General features: G+C 38.6%; 1 protein-coding gene across 2 annotated transcripts in view; it reads left to right on the forward strand.

Annotated features, from left to right (window-relative positions):
* The window catches only part of UNC5C (unc-5 netrin receptor C), a 399,186-nt gene that overhangs the window by 323,195 nt on the left and 51,832 nt on the right, over positions 1–24,159 (forward strand). The window contains exons 7-11 of one of the 2 annotated variants that reach the window (XM_080644038.1): positions 807–971; positions 17,959–18,015; positions 20,026–20,217; positions 20,867–21,211; positions 24,047–24,134. In XM_080644038.1, coding sequence (XP_080500164.1) covers positions 807–971; positions 17,959–18,015; positions 20,026–20,217; positions 20,867–21,211; positions 24,047–24,134 — 847 coding nt within the window. The remainder of the gene's footprint in view (positions 1–806; positions 972–17,958; positions 18,016–20,025; positions 20,218–20,866; positions 21,212–24,046; positions 24,135–24,159) is intronic. The other variant, XM_080644037.1, reaches the window with a different exon arrangement.

Below are 24,159 nucleotides of genomic sequence, written 5' to 3' on the forward strand. Positions count from 1 at the left end.
GAAAGTGAGTCAATTCTAAATTACCGAATTACGGCAGAAAATTTGAAATGACTAAATATATTTTTAATAAAAATAGAAATGGATATATCATAAAATAATGGACTGGAATCATCAAATAATAAATGGAAAATTGTCTTTTAAGAAGGCATTGAAGATCTCAAGAGAACCAATTAGCCCAGATGAAAAAATAAAAAGAATATATAGGACATTGATAGATGATAGATGGATAGATAGGTAGGTAGGTAGATAGATAGATAGATAGATAGATAGATAGATAGATAGATAGATAGATCATAGATAGATATTGATGAATGATAAATGGATGGAGTGGAGAGATGAATGGATGGAAGAATAGGTACATAGGGAGATTTCTTCCCCCACTCTATCAACCATTTCTCCCACATAGGTTTACTGCATTCCTCATATGACGCTATGCATAAAGGAATTTGGGGTCCAAAAAGAAGCCCCCTAATTTTCAACACAAAATCCAGAAGTTAACCATTTGATAGAAAAAAGGGGCACCAACATGACTTACGTATATAGCTTTGGTGACAATTCTGGTTCTGTGTGTTCCTCTAAGCTGCCCTTGTGGTCCCTGAGGAAGCAGTCACACAGCTCACAGGAGAGTTCACAGAGCCCAGCAGATGTGTGCAGAGCATGCTCCACGTCCGCAGCTGGAACAGAGAGAGTACTCCACGGGGGCATTTTCTTCGGCTTGTTTGTTTGCTGTATACTTGAGCTCAGCTCCCCTCTGCCCTCCAAAGCTCCTGTCCCTTTGACCTGACGCTGGGTGTTCTCTGTGGCAGTGGATGGCCGGTGGACCTCCTGGAGCAAGTGGTCTACCTGTGGGACGGAGTGCACACACTGGCGCAGGAGGGAGTGCACGGCGCCAGCCCCCAAGAACGGAGGCAAGGACTGCGATGGTCTGGTCTTGCAATCCAAGAACTGCACTGATGGGCTGTGCATGCAGAGTAAGTCTGGGTCAGCAAAGGACACCCGGGGGAGACCTGAGATTTAACCGCTTGGAATCATTTGCAGGAAATATTAGAAATTAAAAATTATTTAAACAACAAAAACTTCAATAATATACCAATATACTAGTTACCTTCCCAAACTGAAAAGGGTAGACTCCCAGGAACCAAAAGGAATAACTGTCCAGTTAACAAGCGACAGAGTGTGGTTTGCTCACATGTCCATACAGGGGCTGCCATTCTTTCCAGACCCGGGAACCGCTACTCGCCTCTGTGAGAGCGCACAACAGGGCACCCTAACCTCCTCACAGAGTCCCCTGACTTCCAACAAGTAAGCTATTTATTCCTAACCCACGGCTGTGACTGAACATGTCCCTGGGATATGTAATATATGTAAAGACAGGAAACATTTCTGCGGGTGGATTTACCGATTTTCACATACTTAATGGGAACATCATTACAGCTCCCTAAAATGCTGGGTTTTGTTAGAAATTACGGTTTTTGAAAGGAAACAATGTTAATAAAATATCGATTTTAAAATTGGCATGGAAGACTGGCTTACGAATACCATGGGTGCTTTAAGCTAAATAGTCCCCATTTCTCATGGCTTCATTCCTTAGGTTTTCTTAATGAGATGGGTGTTTGATTTCCATACCTACAAAGTCTTACCTTTTTATCAAGGGGCCTATAGATAGACAAAATTTACCACCTCTTTCATGACCATGAATTAAGATACTACAATTTGTTCTGCATTTACACCCATACAGAGGAATAGATCAAACAATGTGATATCTTTATATCTTAAACTAATGGAAGGCAAATGTTGACATTTCTTAGAATACATTACAAATTGCTTACAGAATCAAAACAACCAAATATATCTGTATAGAAGTTTTTATGAATAAAATATTTTATTTTTTACCATTTTTATGATATTGTTTACCTTCCAGAATCTATACACACAGGGACCTTTTAAAAAGAAACCTTACTTAAAATAGAAATATGTAATTATGTTGCTGACACAGAATAAAATTCCACTAGGCCTCTTATTTCTCTGTCCATGGTAGGTTACATTCTTTGAAAATGGGCTGCTGCTGAGTGTAAAAAGCACAGCTTCTGGTTATGATTTGGGGGCTGCATCTCACTAAGTTTGTACCCAAAATGAGGAATGAAAGTAACACAGCTGTTTTACTAACCATTTATCCAGACATGCAGGGTTTGTTCCTCTAGGCCTGCTTTGAGTGAGAATTAAAATAAAAACATATGTCACACGAGTTCTTCTTTTAGCGTTTTAATGATTTACTATTCTTCCTTTAGTGTTTGACAAACTGATTCATGTGATCAAACATAGCAAAATTTGAGGTTGTTCTCTCTCTCTCTCTCTCTCTCTCTCTCTCTCTCTCTCTCTCTCTCTCTTTCCTCCCCCCCCCCCCCACTTCTTCTTTCTTCCCTCTCTCCCTGTCTCAATATTATATTTCAACTCTGGGTGATTTAATTGCCTGCTGCTTCCACTGTGCATATTTAAAATTTCCCAAAGCAACCTATTTAACAAGAATTACAAAGCTGCAAGATGGAACACTGGGCCTTTTATTAGTTATACAAAATGGCACATTCTAAATTATGACATTTTTCAGATACAAACATGAAATATTCTAATTAATACTTTCAGGACATAGCATTCCCTTAACACCTAGCTTTTTTCTTCCAGCATTAATGGAATTTTTTCTTATGATTGGATACTTGCCAATAATGATGGCATGAAGTGTGTATGTAAATAAGGAAAGGGAACAAAGCTACAAGAGAGTTTTTTGGTTGCTGTTGTTTGTTTCTGTTTATTTTTTTTTTTATCAAATCTCTTATTAGACTGAAACACTTGGGTGTTTGGATTAAAATCAGTTAAAAATATATTTTCTTTTACAATGCTGCTTTGCTGTAGTAACAGCCCCTATTAAGTCAATAAACTCTTTTTCATCTGCCCTCTATGTCTACTCTAGTGCAACGGAGAATTGTAGTCTGTATTATTGATTTCCTCCCTGATAAAAAGCACAGAGATATTGCTGCACTGTGTAATTATAATATTTTACAGTGAAAGCTACAGTTTCTGTTTACCAGTAAACTGGGTGTTTCTGACATAACATTGTTGCCAAATTCTTGCAAAGAATTATTATTGCTCTTCGCCTTTCCTTTGGAAAACAAAAAGTACTTTCTAATAGTGAAAGTACTAAGCTTGCAAGAGGTTCAGGCCTGTATTAGGAAAAAGAATGGGAGTAGAAAAGACAGATGGAAAGTTGCAATTGACGGTTAGGAATTATCATTTAATGTTTATTAACTTTAGGAGAATTAGTGTCTTCAATGCAGTAATAAATAGTTCTTCATTAGAATTGCAATATTATCTCAAAGTAAAGCTAGCCTGTTTACCATGGATCCAAGTATGCACTACAACCTCTGAATTCACTTGAAATTGTCAAATATAGATGAGCTGCTAGGTAGGGCAAATTCAGAGTTCATAATGAATATCTGTAGAGTTCAGTTACCTAGAGAACATAGTGTAGTATATTTTAAAAGCCAAAGTGGTAGTTAAAAGCAATACAATGTGAAATATATAGAAAATATCACTATCAATGTTTCACTAATTTGTTCAAAACAGTTATATTCAGACACATTGCTTCCTTATGTATCTCCCTTATTATAAAATTACAAACACCTTTTACTCAGATATGTAGAAATCTTGGATAACATATTAAAACCTAAAATACATACACACATATGGTGGATGTGCATATGTGTGTGTTTTGGAGGGAGGGAGGGAGCGAGGGAGGGAGGGAGAGAGGGAGGAGGGAGAGAGGGCGGGGGGAAGGAGAGAAAGAGAAATGGAGAGAGAGGGGGAGAGAGAGAGAGAGAGAGAATGAGAATGAGAATGAATCAGATTCAAAAGAAAGACAGGGGTTTCCTCAAGTGCCAGAAATGAAGTAGAAACTAAAAGCTAGAGAGGTAATGTTCTGAGTAGACACGGGAATAACCAAGAGGGGCCTGAACATGGATGTAGGATGACAGATATATCCTCATTGGACATGGATGTGGGGTTGGGAGTTAGGGTTTCAGTTCTGGCACAGAGGCAGAAGCCCTGAATTTGCAGGAGCCTGAGACCAGGAGTTGAAAGCAAGAACCCTGAATAAAGCTGGGTTTCATAAATGGCAGCTCCTTCCATGAAAAATAACTGAAAAATATTTTACCCACCAACTTAGGGAAGCCACAGGAAAATTCATGGTAGGGAAAAGAAAAATAAATAAAACCTATAGTAAAACCACAGTCCTACATCCAGCTTTGGAATGGAGTCTAAGTACAGGGAGCAAAAAATAAAAGATGTGTAATTTACATATTTGGTAAAATTTCTGGGGTACCAGCAGAACCAAACAGCAAGCCATTCATATATATATATATATATATATATATATATATATATATATATATATATATATATATATGAGGGAATATGCTAATTAACCATCACTCCATCACAAAGATGGCTGCACCCACAGCTGAGGCCAAGTTCCCATAAGGAGCCTTAATGAGCAATCAGCAGGGACCTGAGGCTATGCCCTCCCCCACCCCGTGGGGCTTGACAGGGGATCTCAGGCCATGTCCCACACCTGGCGGGGCTTGATGGGGGACCTCAAGTCATGCCCCCAGCCCCGGTCTGGGCTAGGGGACCTCAGGCCACATCTCCTGTCCTGGTGCCAGGCCAGGGGACCTGAGGCTATTTCCCCTGCCTGGCAGGGCTTGACAATGGTGGGACTGGCCGGGTCTGGATCTAGCCCAATTGGGGGGGGGCGGGGGCTGGCTGGGTCTGGGTCTCACGTGATTTTGAGGCGCATGTGGGTGGGCGGGGACTTGACTCTGGGTCCCGTGGTGTGCCCCAGACTCTGACAGGAGGAAAGTTTTCATATACATTTTACTAATTTTCTTTCATCTCTGACACTTCTATTATAGAGAAAGGGCAAATAGCAATACTAAATTATTTCCTCTAATTAATCCCCTTTTAATGTGCATGAATTTCGGGCCACTAGTATATATATATACTAGTGGAAGGGAGAGAGAGAGAGATAGAAACATCAATGATGAGTGAGAATCATTGATCGGCTGCCTTCTGCATGCCCCACACTGGGGATCAAACCTGCAACTGGGGCATGTGACCTGACCAGGAATCAAACTGTGACCTCCTGGTTCATAGGTCGACATTCAACCACTGAGCACGCCATTCTTTAGAGTTCTTTCCACAACCTAAGTTCATTGGTCTATGATAAAAATAGCTCAGCCTAGAAAATGAGCCTATAATACAAAGTTTCATATCACCCAAGGGAACAGTCTGCTTAAAGGAGAGTCAGCCACATAATGTATAGGTGGGTTAGCAATCCCATAACATGGATTCATAGGGCAATCTGAATGAGACTATAAAATAAATAAAAATAAAAACTGCATTTTAAAAGGAATATAAGCACAAATGAAAGAATAGAATATTTAGGAAAGAAATCAAATGCAAAGTCTACAATTATAAACATGATGATTAAAAGTTACAACTCAATAGATTAAAAAGCAGATCAAATTAGAGAAAGCTTTAGATAAAGTTAGAGAGAAAATTAGTAAAATGAAATGTAGAGCTCATGAAACATCTCAGAATACGGGGGGGGGGGGGGGGAGGGGGGGGGTTGGGAATATAAAGTGAGTGATTACATAAAAGGAAGGCTAAGCCCATGGAGCATAAAATGAGGATAACCACAATTTACTATGCAAGGGAGCAAAATTGAAAATATCTTCGAACAATCAAGCGGGTTTGCCTTAGCCATTTTGGCTTAGTGGATAGTGTGTCAGCCAGCAGACTAAGAGGTCCCAGGTTTGATTCTGATCAAGGGCACATGCCTGGGTTGCGGGCTGGATCCCCAGTAGGGGGCATGCAGGAGGCAACCGATCAATGTGATTCTCTCTCATCCTTGATGTTCCTATCACTCTCTCCCTCTCCCTTCCTCTTTGAAATCAATAAAAAAAAGAGGGCTTACTACTCACAAACTCTCACTAGTAAGTTACCAAACTATAAAAACTGATTATTTTTAAAAAGAGAGAAACTAATAAAGAGGCAGTTGAAAATAAGATGAAATTAAATTATAGACAATAGTAGCACAGAATATGGGAAGGTGTGACTGAGTTACAATTTTCTAATTTCATGTCTTGTTCAAGGAAAGAACAATAATACTACCTGCGTTAGACTTTACAGAGAAGACCGACTACACACATAAAAATTGAATGCATAAATTCAGAATAAGATTTTTAAGGGCAGAGCAGGAACAATAAAGAAAGAACAAAAAATATGGTAAATGAAAACAATAAATGAGATGGTATGCATCAGGGATCATCATATATCAGGAATAATAATGTAAATGAATTCAATTCACCTGTTAAAGGAAATTCAAAGTTGTGGTAGGAAAAGAATCCAGTTTTATATTGTTTATGAGAGAAAAAATGAAATCATAATTATAGAGAAAGACTGACAGTTAAGAAGTGGAACTTACAATAGAGTTCAAACTTTATTTTCAAATGTCCAATTAATGGCTTTGACTATTGGACCATTCCGAATTTAATTTAATTTCCCATTGTGCTTAAGTAATACATCTTAGAGATTTTGTTTGCAGTTTTAATTTAGATTTTTCTTGATTTATAGCTCTTAGAATGTTTAATTTTTCATTGGCTATTTAATCAAAAGTTTTCTAAATAGTTTACCTGGCTATTAGTTGTTCATGTAACAAGTCTTAGAAATCAGATGTTTCCTCAACAAAATTTAAATTTTTAAAAGATTTTGAGGTTTACTTACAAAATTATATAGTATGTTAAAGATACAATAATGCTAAATGTTAGCAAATGTGCAGTAAAATAGGATTTCTTGTATTTTTACTAATGGGAATACAAATTTTTACCATTATTTGGGGACATGATTTGACAACATGAATTAAGAGCTTTAAAAGTGTTCATAGCCTTTGGCCCAGTAATTCTACTTCAATGAATAAAATTTCAGTAATATCAATACCTAAAAAGATATATGCCAAATATGTAATATTCTTTGTATTTTACTGTAAAAAAAATTCAAAATCCGGAAGTCCAATATTAGAGTACTGGTTGAGTAACAAAAGCTACTTCCATAAGTTGGAATATCATATAGCAACTAAAATATGTATATATGCTGGTTGAACAAGAAAAGTATAATATAGATTCGTAGACGCATTTCATCATAAGTATCTAAAAGTAAGCTTTACAAAAAGATAAATGAAACTTAGGCATTTATGCTTTTGAGATTATAATTGATTATTTTTCTTTTTCTGTGTGCACTTTATTCTCCATATTCTTTATTTTTCGTATTTCATTATGTTTATAACTGTAAATGACTTTTTGAAAAGGAGATGTTGAGGGTTGCCTGAAACAACTGCATATCTTATAAGCAGAGTCTCAGGATCTGAAATGTAACAAAATCACTAATGTGTCCTGGGAATTTGGTCACATTGATTCAAATTAGATTAGATTTAAGTTAGATTACCAAAAAATGTATTTGTACAAAATACTTCCATAAAGCTCCCCTTGTATAAAACCCTAGGTAACAAGAGTTACTTATAGCCAGTAAATCAAGTGCATATATAAAAGGAATTTGAAGACATGGGGATTTGGAACTGAATTATAGTTTTGCATTATTTCCCAGTTGCCTATTTTATACACTTGCAAACACACTTATCCTTAAACTCTTTGATAAATTGGATTCATTATATGACGCTGTGTAATTTCATTTGTGAAACAAGGTCATGGTCTTTAAGCAATTTCAGAAGCTCGACTAAGGTTTTTAGGCCATTCATATACATTAGTTGATATTGAAGTATAATATATATCATGTATCTGTTACACTGGATATATAGTTATTGGCCTGAAAAAGTAGTTCCTACACTGGAGATACTGCCTTCAAATTAAGAACTTCTATAAATTGGTGTTATTAACACATTCTTAAAGGTTATTTAAGAACCATCAAAGTCACTTAATGTCCCAGAAAATTATTGGACATTTTTGGTTTATAAGTACATTGTTATTTTAAAAACCATTTAAAACTGGAATCCTTTGGTATGCTGAATGGTATGAATTGCATTAAACAAGAAAGGGTAGATGACTTGGAATATTTTTCACTATTGAAAATAACTGAACACACATGTCTGATATGAGAAACTTAGCATTAATAACAAATTATACTGTTCTTATTTAATAATACTACAGAATAATGTATCTTATTCAATGGGAGATCTATTGTGCTATGTACCCATTTAGGTTTCTTTATATCATTCCTAAAATTATATTACAGTAGTCCTTGGTTTTGCCATATAGTTTTGAAATAGGATTTACTTGAAATAGTTCTGGCAAGAGAGACAGAGAGAGAGAGAACTTTAGACAAAATTGAAAAAGATACAGAAGAAGAGAAAAAGCACTTAGAACAATCTCCAAAAATGCTATGTCAATAGCATATTTACCTTTTTACCTTTTATGTTGAAACTAGAGGCCTAGTGCATGAAATTTATGCACTGGGGGTGGGGGGCGGCCCTCAGCCCAACCTGCACCCTCTCACAGTCCGGGAGCCCCTGGGATGTCCGACTGCCGGCAGTCAGACATCCTTAGCGTTGTCGCAGAGGCAGGAGAGGCTCACCCCACCGCCACTACGTTCGCCAGCTGTGAGCCCAGCTAATTGCTGGGCAGTGCTCCCCCTGTGGGAGCGCCCTGACTACCAGGGGGCAGCTCCTGCGTTGAGCATCTGCCCCCTGGTCATCAGTGTATATCATAACGACCGGTCATTCCCTGTCAGGCTGAAACCTGCTCTCCAACATCCCCAGAGGGGTCCTGGATTGCGAGAGGGTGCAGGCCAGGCCGAGAGACCCCACAGGTGTGCAACTGGAGCCAGGGAGCGACCCAGGAGTTTGGCCAGCCAGGAAGGGACCACAGAAGTGCTCCAGGGCGTGTCTGGCCTGTCTTGCTCAGTCCCAATCGGCTGGACCCCAGCAGCAAGCTAACCTACAGGTCAGAGCATCTGATCTGCCCCCTGGTGGTCAGTGCATGTCATAGCAAGCAGTTGAGCGGTCTTAGCATATCATTAGCATATTACACTTTTATTGGTTGAATGACTGACTGGCTGACCAGACACTTAGCATATTAAGCTTTTATTATATAGGATACAAGTGTATTACCAAGACCTGACAACTTTGAACTTTTATAATCTCTGTAATGAATATGTAGTAAGATCTACCTTGTCATGATTAGCATATAATGGTTTAATTCATGCTACTTTTTTATTTTCAAAACAGCAGTCCAAGGACTATATATATGGCATAGTCCAGAAACGGTGCTTTATATGTATTTATGAATACACTCAATTAGATCATTACATTACTGATTCTAATCCTATGGACTTTACTTTTTAATCCTATTTGAAGATTGGAATCCCATATAGGGATATGTAACAATTCAAATCTGAATTTAGAAATACTCCTTCTTGCTGAAGAGGATTTATGCCACAGTAGACAAATTAAAAACTACAATTTACAAACAAGAACTGTCTGGAATTGTGTCTGCATCAGTGAACTTCCTGGTTCGGGAAATTAAAATGTTATGCAGTCTGCAAATTTAGCACTTTCTCCTCATTAAAAAATTTACATGTCACACAGCTCTTCCCTTAATTCTGACATACAGAGGAAGTGGCGGAAGTCTATGTGTAAATTGTGGTATGGACACATTGCATACCCGGTTCCCCAGAATCCCAGGTGCATTTAATGTGAGAAAATAATTTACTTTACAAATAGTCTTTCCTTGACTTCAGAATGATGTGTTTATGACTGCTGGAGCAGGCATTTGAGAAAGCGCTAGTCAGTTTCCAGTGCAATTCTTGTCAACACAGCAGTTTGATAGGGAATGCAACATTGTGAGTGTCAGACAGTGCGTGCTTTTATCTGTAGTTTGGAAGAAGTTAATGTCATAGCGGCATCTATACAGTCCTTGACAGGCATAGTCCCAGCTGGCAAATAAGTATCCTGCGTGTGGACTGGCTGCCCGACACCGAGCTCTGCTGTCTCCGGGATAATAAGTGTGGTTTGCTTTTGCTTTTTCCCCTTCTGGTAAAACATTTTCCTGCTTGTGAAAGCAGGGATGTGGTTAGAAACTGTAACCCACAGAAACCTGTTGAACACCTAAGGAGCCCCCACACGGGTTAGTGTGAGAGGACGGATGCAAGGTCTTCAGCTTCTATGATGGAAAGGAAACTCCTAGGGGTTCAAGAAAGGTGCCACCTCTGACAACCACAGTAGAGTGTGGACTCCTTCAGATCGCAGGGGTGCAGGGCCAGGGCTCTCAATCACATTTTCTTTTGCCTAAAAGCCCAGCAGATAGGGTGATGTATGCTAGAAGAAATCAGCCTTTTCAGGACTCTGTTATTTTCCCACCAGATGTCTTTACTGCCATGGATTATAATGTCATTGCCTTTGGATTTAATAGTTCATTATTCTTCTTAAGGAATATTGATGGGGATAGAGTCTACTTCATTAAAAACACTTGGGCAGCTGAACTGAGGATTTGATTCAACTGTTGAGTTAAATTTCAGCCATTAATTCTTCACCTACTGTGAGTCACTAGGTAAGACTTTTACATCCTGAGAGGTTAATTCCGAGCTATTCATTTTCAGAGGGTGTGGCTGTTGCTGTCAGGAAAAAAGGCCTGTGTAGTCAGGACGGCCTCCTAGCCTGTGAAAGCTGCAGCTCGAATGACCACAGTAATTTAGGCAACTGACATCAGTGATAAGCAAATGGTCTTTGCAATTTTTGTTGGCAAGTCCTGGAATTTATGTATTCATTTATTTGGAGATCCTTAAGCCCCTGTCAATAGATGAACTCTCAGAAGAGTGGTAAATTATAATAAATGACCTGAGTGTCTTTGACAAACCTGACCTTTGACATCATTAGTGCAGTCCTGATGGGCTGGCTAGATAAGAACTGACCTAAAAGGAAAAAACAAAACCTGGACATGCTTATTCTGAATGGCCCTGGGGGTTTTCAATAAGAACATTTGCATCAGAAGAAATGTAACCCGGGTGAGAAAAATCACATATTTTGGCTTAGGGTAAAGTCACTGGCAAAAAGAAAGACCAAGCAGCTAGGTTGAGGAGAGGGGAAAAGATGAAAGATTCTTCTTAACTCTAAGATCATAAAAATTAGGACAGATCTTTTCAAGTGCTCAAGTATACTTCAGATAGATGAATATGACTCAAACTCACCCAAAACTTGATGATTTAAAAACATATTTTTATAGAACACAATGCTTTTTATAAACTATAATTAAGTTGTATTCATAATTTACATTCAAACCCCCATATAGTATATGAATTATCCTCTATTTTTTAAAATTCTCACAATATCATAAGTCGATTCACATGTATTAAGGTCATCAAAGCAGCTCCATATTGAAATATAATGAGTAAATCTGAAGGCAGGCAGGAACACTTCATAAAACTCCACCCATCTTCCTTTGGCTAGGAATTTGATGACTAATCTAAAAAAAGAGAGTTTTAATCCCCAACTTTCGTGGACATAAATATTACTGTATCACATGTATTTTAATTTAAAGGAATTACAGATATAATTTTAATTTTATTCACTTTCTACTACATTGACTTTAGGCCCTGGCATATATTGCTTCTGACTCCCATCCTATATAATATAGAGCTAATATGCTAATTAAACCGAACAGCAGAAAGACTGTCCAGATATCCTTCCAGACAACCTTCTGGATGACCTTCTGGACGAAGCCAGGGCTGCAAAGGCCAGCCAAGGCAGCTGGGGCTGCGAGGGGCTGCGAGGGCCTGTGAGGGCCGGCTGAGGTTGCAAGGGCTGGCTGGGGCTGCAAGGGCCGAGCCCCTTGCATGAATTTTGTGCACCAGGCCTCTAGCCTACTATGTTAGACATGGCCACGCAGAAGCAAACTTGAGCTGAGTTTAATCTAATAAAACTCAAAAAGTACAAAAAAAAAATAACCTTACACACAGAACTTCTGATCATTGCTCTCTCCTGTAAAGGAAGAAACGGAGGTGTAAAATTGACACCGCCCACCCAATGTCCACTGTAAGTTACGGCAAGAGCCAACATAGGAAGCCAAATCAGTCATATTTTAAAATATTCCTTTTTCCATGTGCGCTCTTAAATAGGGGAAGAAACTGGCTATCAGCTTTTTATTGCTTTAAAATATGATTTTCTTCTGATGGGTAGTGTCCTTCCAATTATTGGTGTTTATTCCTTTCTCAAGTTGGTATCATTTGAGGAAAGCAATGTTTCTCTTTTAAATATTTATTTATTGCAGGGTTTTATGCCAAATACAATGTGATGATCATACATTAACAACTGCATTATTCTAGCTTGGCTCTCCAGTTACAACAGAATAGAAATAGAAATATCCAACTCTGGTGCACCTCTTCCCATGCCCACACTTGAGACAAAAGCCACTGTTTGGAAGTTGTTTCATTTAAGGGTGGAAATCTCTGTTATTTTAGCATTACCTCATTCAGTCACTGAAATGCAAAGTAATCCATGAATATATCAAGCCCTTTTCTATTATGTCCTTGTCTCTCCTCATTTAAATCTATCAGCTAATGCCCAGACAACCCTTACAAAGGCTGTTGAGCTATTTAGCTTAAGTACTGGGCACCTTGTCTGCTGTCCCACCATCTTTGTGTTGTTAGACAAGTCCTTTTACCACTCTATGCTCCTGCTCCTTCGGCTGCAGATAAGAAAGGGTTACGGGAGGAAGTTCTAACCACTGATCTATTTTAACACCAACATCCTGGGGGTTGTGAGGTAGTGAGGGCATAGAGTGGTTTTGAGGACTTCAAACCTGCCTAGTGATGCTCAGAAGTTCTGACACTTCTCACATCAATATATTTGCTTGATAATTTTTTCTATTAAATATTATCTATAGCATAAAACAGTTTACATTATCATTGTTTTTTACAATTAATCACAAAATCATGATCATTTTTGGCTGTCACTGTCATCTGTAAAGCAGGAAAATAATGTTCTTAAGACTGGAAAAATCAAACCAGTTGCTGTTTACTGGGGAAGTTAAGATTTACACATGGTTCCTGGCAATGTTTCTGAGGTTTCCCAACTATAAAAGCACCAAGTAGGTTATGTTTAGACATATCGTTACTCAATTAGGAGCCATGTACTTAGGGGCCAGGTACTAGAAAACCAAGGAACACTCCCTTTCCTTTTTAAGCTACTTGAGTACGGACTCTCATCTTTTGTAACAGTTGGACATCTGCTGAGAAATATGGGCAACCCCACCTCTGGTCTAAAGGGTGACCTTATGAAAATTAGAAAAAAAAGCCATCCTTTCCTCAAGCCACCATCAGCCACCAGACTGCTATAGTGACAATCCAAATCTACAGTCAGCACAGACGTGAATGGAGCCACCCAGAGTTGAACAATGCAAAACTCTCACATCGTGAGATTTACTGCCAAGAGGGTGAAATCAAATTTCAGTTTCAACATTTTTGGTAACTTTAAAATATCACTCCTCAACTTTGGGATTTTGTTTCCTCATCTGGAACCGCTGGAATAAATAACCTCTTAAAACGGTGTCTTGAGCAACAGTGAGATGGCCTCCTGGCGGAAGGAGCACTCAGTATCTGAGACAGCCTCCTCTTGTCTGTACTGTTCATGTCTTCACTTAAGTTTTCTCCACAGTGAAACTTCTCCCAATCCCTATTCTCCCAGATCAGGGAAATCTCTCCATTGGAAAAATATATGTTCTCTAAAATTACAAAAAAGAACACAACAATACCAAAAAGCCAAACACAAAAAAACAACAACAAAACTAGGAGGTCATAGGGCATGAGCATGTCCCATAGTAGAAGCACTAGCTTGGCCTAGTGGCAGTTGCTAAGGCTCCTGAAATCAATGGGCAAGCAAGTCTCATTGAGTGAGTAACCTCAGCCTTCACTCACTAAATGCCACTAATAACCTCCTGATCATTATGGCCATCAAAGAACACATCCCCTGCCCCATTTCCAAATACCCCTTTTAGAAGTGGCACTGGCTCTGGTTGACAAACCGTCTCAGCATCAAGTTTCACTCTGGTCTTGGAAATTTGCTTCTGAAACACGCCACTATATTTTTGCCAGAAGCCACAAAGGCCAGGAAATAGACCTCTTTAAAAGGAGAGGGTGAAAAAGTATACAGTACTTAGAAGAGTGCATTGTTCATGGTTTCTCAGAAAAACTGGGCTTCTTATCTCTATAATTACTAGGGAATCTGAAATTCAAACAAATGTCCTAAGGTCACTCATTAAATAATAGGTTGCCTTGACTCTACAAATAAAATCCATTAAGAGCCCAGCATCTCAATGTACTTATAATGTGCAAGATAATGTTATTAATATAGTTGCCATTTATTGGTTGCTTGCTATGTACCAGCATTTTACAAATCTCATTTCTCCTTTTCACAACTGTATGGAAGTGATTCTCCTTGTCTCCTTACACAAGATGAGAAAACTGATGCTTTGGGAAGTGCAGTAGTTTGACCAAGTTCTCCTGGTTAAGGGAGGGGCAGAGCTAGGATTCAAACAAAAGTCTACACACTTGAAGAACTCAATTTCACTGCCTTGGCCAAGAGCCATGGTGCTTTTTCTTCTGGCCTTTCTTTCAAGTAGTAGGAAAAGTAACTGAAATCCCTAACTTATGAACCAGGCTACTGATAGTGACACGGAAAACAATAATTTTGTACTGTGTTCTGCCGGAGATATTATTTTTCATTATGGCTGGGACTACTCTCAGCAGGGTTACCTCATTAGCAGAAGAAAATGGCCCCTGTTGTTCTGTGAGAGATGGAGAAGTTGTAAAAACAAACTCTAGAAAGTGATTCTGTTCCCCTTGTTTAAGGGAGGGAACAGTCATCCCCTTCTTTTCTGACTCCCAGCCTCCCTCCCAGTGATGGTTTAGTTCTCTAGTGGCAGAAGTGTTTTGAAAAGGATGGAAAATGTTTTACCGAGCTGCCTTCCGAAACCCTTTATCAGGGTTCCCCTAACGGAGTATTTTGGGGTGTTGACCCACTGGTGAGGATGCTGAGCACAGCTCTGTTTTAAATGTGCCCATGTAGGAAAATAACAGTTCCTCTAGATTGGTCCTAAATGGTTATGAGGAATAACTGTTAGTGAGACTTTTCTTAATTTCATCTTCCAGCAATCTCAAATGCAAACATTCCATCAAACATATTGATATAACTATTGATAGACATCTTCCAAGCCATGTGTTGTAAAAACCATCCATAAAATGATGTCACTTTGCTATCTATGTAGAAACCCAAATGATCTTTTCAAAATTACCTTCGATCACAGGATTTGCCCTTCATTTAGAATAAATTCGAGATGCCTTGTCATGAACTGCCAGGCCTATATGCTCTTGCTGCTGCTCACTCTCTGAGTGGCCCTTTTTTCCTCTCACTCACTGCCCTCGAACCACTCTATTCTTATGTCTGGACTTTTGCATTTACTGTCCCTCTTCATGGAACATCGTTCCCTCCTGATCTTTATTTGGCTGATTCTTTCTCATTGTTCAAGTTTCAGCTCAGACTTCATTTCAACAAAAAATTGTTCCTGATTCCCTAAGTTTGTCATCCTTTTATATCCAATCACATTGTATTCTTTTGTTTTATTTTTTTAAAGTACTTTTTCAGCATTTGAAATGATCTTATTTGTCATTTTATGTTCCTGTTTGTCTTTCTGTTAAACTAGAATGAAAGCAGGGACTTTTCCTATCTCACTTGTCATTGTATCCCTATGGTTAATATAGAACCCAGCATATATTAAGGTTCAAGAGAATTTGTTGGATGAATGAATGTGTGAATGAATGAATGAATTCCAGTTCTGTGCCTGCAATGAAATATAAGACTCAGATAAATACCAAAAGGCACAAAAATGTTTATTGAGTGGTCCAGATCTACATAAATGTGGGAAAGTTGAGATTAAAATCAAAATTATAAAAAAAAATATTATTCCCTGGCTAGCCTATCAAAATCAGGGACTCTATTGGGAAATAGGCATAAAAGCCAAAAAAAAAAAAAAAAAAAAAAAAAAACGAGAACAGCTTTACAGGGCGGATTTCAGCTCATGCTATGTTTCTCTGGAAGCTGGCTTCTCCCTGTATGAGCTCCAGCCCTTCTGTGTACTGCAGCAGGCCCTCACGATTCTTACCAAACGTTCATGGTGAACACCAAAAATCACACCCAAATATCCTAGTTTACACTAATTTCCAGGCCCCCTCACCAGCCAAAACCATATCTCTTGGCATCCCTCTTTACCATCATCCCTACCAAAAGGACAACATTAGTGATCTGGTCTCCTCTCCTAGCAGTGAACTTGTGTTGTCTTAAGTCTTTGGGGCTCAGAAATAAGTAACCTTTTCTCTAGTGCCTGTATATGTCCCAGATGTCCTATTACTGAGTTCACAGAATACAAATGGAAAAGGGTTATTACCAGGCAGAAGCTTTTAAAATGAAAATCAAACCTAATACATGGACTCAGACACCTGGAGTAAGGAATATAATATTTATAAAACTGAGTTGGAGGTTGCAATCATTGCTCTAAAGTAAAGCATTAAATATTAATTCAAAGCAAACCTGTCTGTGCTGCAGCAAACCTCTCTTTCATTACTTTCCCCAAATATGTAAATAGCTTGTAAGAACCGAGTATTCCGCAAACTACCAAAAAATCTACCTGAGGCACGATCTAGAATTAAAGCATTACACACCTTTAATTTTGAACCAATTAATTGTGATTCTTGTAGATCCTCTACATGTCTGCCCTTGGGTATCACTAGGAAAGTTTAATGCTTCTTATTCATCTCCATTTGATTAATCCAAACGGTGCCAGATCATTTGATTAACTCATGTTGCAGCATATTAAATATTAGAAAACTGCGGGAGCCAGTTATGAGTTGTACTTTTTAAATTTCTATAATTTTTTTTCAAAAAGTTCGTGTTCCATATTTTTAAATCTTTTCTGCTAATCTTCTACTTCACATTGGTATTTTTATTAATAATTATGACTACTGTCATTTCCTGTTTCCTACCTTGAGATATACTAAAAAGAAAGAAAAATAAGATTGCTAGTTATTTCTGCCTTTACTGTTGAGATGAGGTTTCTATGTTGCCCGATTTACACCATTCCTCTGAAGCCCTGAAATAAATAACCTTGTAACCTCTAGGCCCTATTGATTTTTTAATGATTTCAAATAAAAAGTTTCCAGTTGCCATTGCATTGACAAACTGCTCGTCCCTAGGCGAAACCTATTGGATACCCATTAAATGGAGGGGGCAGGAAGCAACAACAAAAAATCCAAAAAAGGGACTCCGAAATGGAGCAGGGAGAGGTGGTGGAGGCTCAGCTCAGTAAATGGGTACTTAACCTTTGACCAATGACGACAGGTCTCCTTTAGTTCTATTAGACCAAGAGCAAGCTGTTATGATTTAATAAAAAAGAAAAAACTGTTTGGAGCTTTACTGAATATGTCCTGGGAATTAAAGCATATGGCAGGGATAAGGAAAGAAGATTTGCCTATGCTAATGACCCATGATGTCTGAAATAAATTAGATCCATTAGAGTTATGCTCAATAAAAGAAAGACTTTAAGCACTCCAAAGTTAGTGACTCGAGACCAGTTTTTGCTCTGAAATTCAATCTGCCTACTTATTAATTCTTCCTGAGACTCCAGAGCAGACAGGAGATGCAAAAGCATAGTTGTGTACTGAACCTGAATTTTAAAGGACCCCGAGATGCTTTTCCTTTTCTTTTCATTAACCATCTTTCGTGCTTCTTATTTTGTGTTCCTCGTTAATTTGATTTTGTTCCTATTTTTGTTTCATTTTTTGTTTCTTTTCAAGGTTTCATTTATCCTATTTCAACTGAACAGAGAACCCAGAATGAATATGGATTTTCTTGTAAGTCTGATGTTTGGTTTTTATGTTGCTGAATAATCTTTTAACGTTATTGCCCCCAGTTCAAGTTTACCTTTCCTTAGATCACAGATGTGCACACAGGAAATAGGTGCCTAATATATTCGAACATGAAAAGCAAATTAGATTTTCACCGCAGAAGAGAAGAAAGGGTCATTTCGAGTCTCTGCCAGCTTTCAAATCTATCAGCCTACATCCAAAGCTTGGGTCCAGTAGCTGACAAAACATATTGTAAAAAAATGCTGATGTAAATAAAAGGCTGGGTTAAAATGCTAAAAAAGTAAAACGTTGAGAAAATGCAGATCTATTGCGTTAAAAATCATGAATGTTGAATAAGTAATTGCAGACTGGTAAAATAAAACATTAAGGATTTTGATATCATATTCTAACCGGAGTTCAGAATCCTGCTGCAGGGCCTCAGAGAGGACCCAGCAGCAGAGTTAAGTCAGCTCTTTGAAAGCAGGGCTCACACAACCAAGAGTGCTCGGGATGCCACTGGGTTTCTGAAAAGATCAGTGCATATTGACTTGATTGATAGGAAAGTGGATATTCTGGACACTTTGGGAAAAACAGTGGTTTAAAAAGAAAAAAAAATAATAATCCTTTCACATACAGTGCATTTACATACAAAATTCTAAAAGAGATGTTGCAATTTTTCAACAGAGAATTTCTTTATACTGTCAGTGCCTCCAAGAAATCATGACATGACAGTGTAGGTGGTTCCCTGAGCCACTGGCAATTTGAATGAAGTCATTTCACTGCATAAAGCTTGTGTCTGTGAGTCTTAGGAGAGAGCAGTGGTTCCTCAACTCTTAGGAGGTCCTCCGACCTATAAATCTGCACTCCCCCCAATGCATGTAGATATAAAATTGAGCATAAAAAGGCTGTTGACCACCTGAAGTACCTGTTTAATCACCTCCTTTACAGTGAGCCAAGAAGCTTCTATTAACGTTGCTGAAAATTTTTGTGGGTCCCAGAAAACTAAAAACAGATTTAAAGATGTCAGTAAGATTCAAGAAAGGTTTACTTTTGTTTGTTTTGTTTTATTTATCACCTTTTGCCGTTGGATCAAAGCATGTTCCATGCCACCAAGGCAACATGCAATATTTACAGGAATTTTCTTCACTCTTTACCCAGAAACAGCGCCCCCCCCCCACCCCCCCCCCCCGCCCCGTCTGACCACACACTGTGTTGGTCAAATGCTTAATTGCCTTCAGGACTAGTCTGACCTTTCTGATCACTGAACCAGGCCTTTATCTTACCCAGTACACCGTAGAGCTGTATTTTATTCCAGTAATGAGTAGCTCAAATGTAATCTCTGACAGGAGACCATGAGAAGCTCAGGGTTCTCAGAGGTAATACTGAATCTGTATGAAAGCCCGGAGTTACCGGGGGTGACCCCTGCTCCTCAGACCTGGGTCTTCTGAAAGCACACCTTTCAGGTCCAACATGTTTGCCCCTAATATTTGGTTTGCGTAATTACACCATTCCCACCCACCCACTCACTGATTTAGGGGAAAGTTATTTTATGACTTGGAAGGATTCTAGGAAAATATTCTGGTTCGATAAATATACAGATTCAGAACATGCCAGATATTTCTAGCGGAGTGTTTATGTTTATGTTTTTAGAGAACTATCAGTGAATTCAAGCCACCTTCCAAACTTTCCACCTGAAATTTGCAATAAGCTTTTTGACTCCTATGGGTCAGGAAGGTTTCAGCTCCAGTTTCTTTTGATGCCTTGGAATAAATGATCTCTTATGGTGCCCCATTTAAGACAGATGAGTGGGCGGATAGACGCAGAGTAGGGAAGGAAAAGAAATCAGGAATAATTTTCCACTGAAAGGCCACAGTTGTATTTTATAGCTTTTGGATTAGATTTGAAATTAACCTATAAAAAAGGACAATAAATGTCTGAAAAAATTATAGCAATACGTCTGTCCACTGTGGGAAATGTCTCTAACCAGTTTGCCCAATGTCTCCTTCTTCCATCTAGCTGCTCCTGATTCAGATGACATTGCTCTGTATGTTGGCATTGTGATAGCAGTGATTGTTTGCCTGGCCATTTCCGTGGTTGTGGCCCTCTTTGTGTATCGGAAGAATCACCGTGACTTTGAGTCTGATATTATTGACTCTTCGGCACTCAACGGAGGCTTTCAGCCTGTGAACATCAAGGCAGCAAGACAAGGTCAGTTGACGTTGAACTTCACATCTACAACTTATGCAAATAAGTAACCTCCCTGTGTGGCTTTAAAATCAGTGAAATAGCCAGTTCAGCTCCATGAAGTTAGGGGGGTTGGTCTGTTTTGTTAATTACTGTATTAACTTTATTCGCTTATGTTAGAGTTGACAAGGTGCATGAATCTTGTTTTTTTATATTCTCTAACAGGTTTCTCTGTCATACTTTTTAGCTTTTATTTGAAAAAGTATATGGACTGTTTGATTCTTGAATCCCCTTTTTTCTCTTTTGACAGGACATCTTGTATTGCTATGAATACAGTGGTCTACGGATGAACCAAAATCCAGTAGAGACAAGGGAGGCTATTACCTATAGGCACCTGGTGGGGATCACTGTCTAGAATTCTCATCTGTTGAAATAGTTAAATACCTTCAGAGCAATGAGTAGGCTTCAAGGCAAAATCTGTCTACTTATTTTTAGCCAATAATAAAATGGATCCTCGTCATCTAATTGCCTTGTTTTCAGCAAAGCTATAGAGTCCATACATCTCTAATAGTTGCTGAGTTTCTTTGCATTTGACTCAGAAAGTGTCAGGGGGAGACTGACTAATGTAAGTTGACTGAATGAAGTATTCAAGTAGATTGCTTTTCTCTTTCAGATCTCCTGGCAGTACCTCCAGACCTCACATCAGCTGCAGCCATGTACAGGGGACCTGTCTATGCCTTACACGATGTCTCGGACAAAATCCCCATGACCAACTCTCCAATTCTGGATCCACTGCCTAACCTGAAAATCAAAGTGTACAACACCTCAGGTGCTGTCACCCCCCAGGATGACCTCTCTGAGTTTGCATCAAAGCTGTCCCCTCAGATGACCCAGTCCTTGTTGGAGAATGAGGCCCTGAACCTGAAGAGTCAGAGCCTGGCAAAGCAGACTGATCCGTCCTGCACTGCGTTTGGCACCTTCAACTCTCTCGGGGGCCACCTTATTGTTCCCAACTCAGGTAACTCCTAAAGGTCTAAAACACAAAGATGGAGAGCTATGAAACATATTTTTTGTACCAAAATCTTTTTTTGTTTGTTTTTGTTAGGCCTGAAAAGTTAAATGTAGCCTACCTAACCCAACTCTACTTTCAATGTAAAGCTACATTCCTTCACACAAAAGCAGCAAAACCATTCATCTTCCTGCAACCAATTCTGGAAACACTTCCTCTATAAATATTATGCTCACAACTTTCTGCCAAGGTGTCATTTACAACTGTCATTGACCTTCTTTTAACAGAGCTTCAGAAGGCACATCCAGCCAGAAACTCTCGCTGTTGTCAACGCACTTAAAAAGGACAAATTAATTAGAAAACATATCAGTTGGTTCAGTTCCAAATCACTAGAGGAAGCAATACTTCAGAACACTAATTTCTAGATGCTCAGAGGACATCATAATAGACATCAGTCTTTATTTAGTAACTCTTTATTACACAGTCTTTAGCCTCAAGGTTTTAGAAGATACTTACTCCTGCTTCTGATATAGCTATCTAGAACCACAGCTTCCGCATGGTCCTTTGGTAGTATTATTTAGTTTTCAGTTTCCTGTTGAGTTATCAGCTTTGAGAGAATAAGCCTCATAAAGGTCTTAAATTATGAGTTTAAGTTAGTGACTGATAGTGTGTTTGTTAAACATTGGCATTCATTAATCAGTAGTAGTAATAGGATTGGAACTATGGAGTCATAAGAGGGTTAATGGATTCCTCTGTGAATCAAACTTCTCTCTTTGGACATGACTGAGTATTTTGCAAATGCAACATTAAGAAACAATTTGTTTTTCATGTAACATAAGAAAAGCATATACAGCCATACAGCCCATATACAGAACCAATTGGTCTTCAGGTCTGAATATGAACGTGTCTTTGATTCTTTCTCTAATTCAGTCCCCCATTTCAATGCCTTGGTAATTTTTCACTCCATATCTTTAAAGTATATTTTAAGAAATTGAAATAGTTGGATATTATTTTTTATTTTTCTATACATTTTACATAGTTGGGATAATACATTATATGAAATGCTTTCTTTACCTTTTTCTCGTTAAGTTTCATGCTCTTGTATGTGCATTAAAAACCATTATTTTAAATATATTTTAATAGTCTATCAAATGGATAGGAAAACATATCCTTTATAGCTCTTCATTGTTTAAACATTATATTATTGACAAGACAGTGTTTTTTTTTAATCATATTCACTAAAGTCTACCTTTCCTTCCCATTTCTACACCTGAGACTTTTTCATAGATTAATTATTATAGAGGCTTCTCAAGTGGCAAGGAGGGAACTGCATATGTTAAATACTTTCTATGTACTAAGCAAAGGTGATTTACATACACTGTTTATTTAATAGCGTAACAATGGTTACCTAAAGTATGTCAGGCCTTCTTCCTGTTATTTTACATCCATAATTTTATTTCATCCCCATAACACATACACAGGTGCATTTTACCGTTCCCATCGGAAAAAAGAACAATACTGAGGCGTGGTAGCCTGAGGTGTGGCCTGCCTGCTTCCCCTCTGTGCCTCAATAGACCGTTCACTGCACCAGTGTGACACTGCACGTCCCACAGCGGCACCGCTCTCACGCTACGCACCTTCTCAGGAAAGCCAGGCCTCAACATTTTCAACCAGTTTTACAAAGGCCTGAATACCCACTTCTCCTCAATTCTCCATTCTTTCTTCTTGAAACGTTCCAATGTGGTCAGGCAAGTTTTCTTATTGCCCTGCGCTCATTTGGCATATTCCATTTCCTTGCTAGTTAAATTATAAGCTTTTCAAATATAAGAACCCTATCTTTTATTTCTTGGCATTCACAACAATGCCAAAACTCTGTACTCACAATGGTGCTCCATAAATTTTTAGTGAGTTGGAATAAGCTGCCTTTATTGGAATAAAATCATGAAGCTGAGTACCTTCAGGTTGCTGCCCACCCTGAATTCCTCTTTGAGGTGATGCTGCAACAGTGCAGGCCAGTGGTTCTTGCAGTGTGGTTCACAGGCAACCATCCTGGCATCACCTGGCAGCTTGTTACAGCTGCAAAAATGTATATAGTTTTGTTAGAACTGGCCAATCAGAAACTCCGAGGGTAAGGTCTAGTAATCCATGTTTTAGCAAGTCTTCCAGGTGATTCTGATGCAAGTTCAAGTTGTAAGCCATTGCTATAGGCACAGTTAACTAGAACAGAGTTCAATGCAATGTCCTACAAAATGGCACTCATTCACAACTGAGTAAAAGCCTCCTTGATGGGTTGTGAGTACAACTAGTAGGTTCTGTTCGCTTTCTGCAGTTATGTATGATGAAAGGACTTCTTCATCAATTATTATTCTGTCCCGGAATAACACTGATGCTAACCAGATATTTCAGAAATATATGTTTTTTATATTGTTGAAGTTAGTTTTTCTCTGACTTTGAATCCTATGGGGATTTTTCTTTTAATTAGAAACAATGCATCATTACAGCTGTTTGAAATTTTAAGAGCAGTTGTTGGTCTTCCCCTCCTTTTACAAGGAAAGTGACACTGGAATCATCTGTCTATTCCTTAAATAAAACAAGAGTTTAAAAAATCACATCATCCATTTAATTCTGTAACAGTTCAGCGGGAGCTGTGGTAACAAATGAGGCCAATAAAGAAAGAAAGCCAGGCAGCCATGAATATCTGCATGTCTTTAGAGAAAAAGTAGGCTTATGGCTACATGACCACAAAATCTCATTCCCTTTCACTTGCTTCAAAGGCATTCTGTGAAGATTCCCTTTGCTTCTATACGTCTTATGTAACTTCTCCTCTTCTCTTTTGCTATTCAGGAGTAAGCTTACTGATTCCCGCTGGGGCCATTCCCCAAGGGAGAGTCTACGAAATGTATGTGACTGTACACAGGAAAGAAACTATGAGGTAAATATGTTTTTTTCTGGTGCAC

Source organism: Plecotus auritus (genome assembly GCF_963455305.1).
Source record: "Plecotus auritus genome assembly, chromosome: 1".
Lineage (NCBI taxonomy): Eukaryota > Metazoa > Chordata > Mammalia > Chiroptera > Vespertilionidae > Plecotus > Plecotus auritus.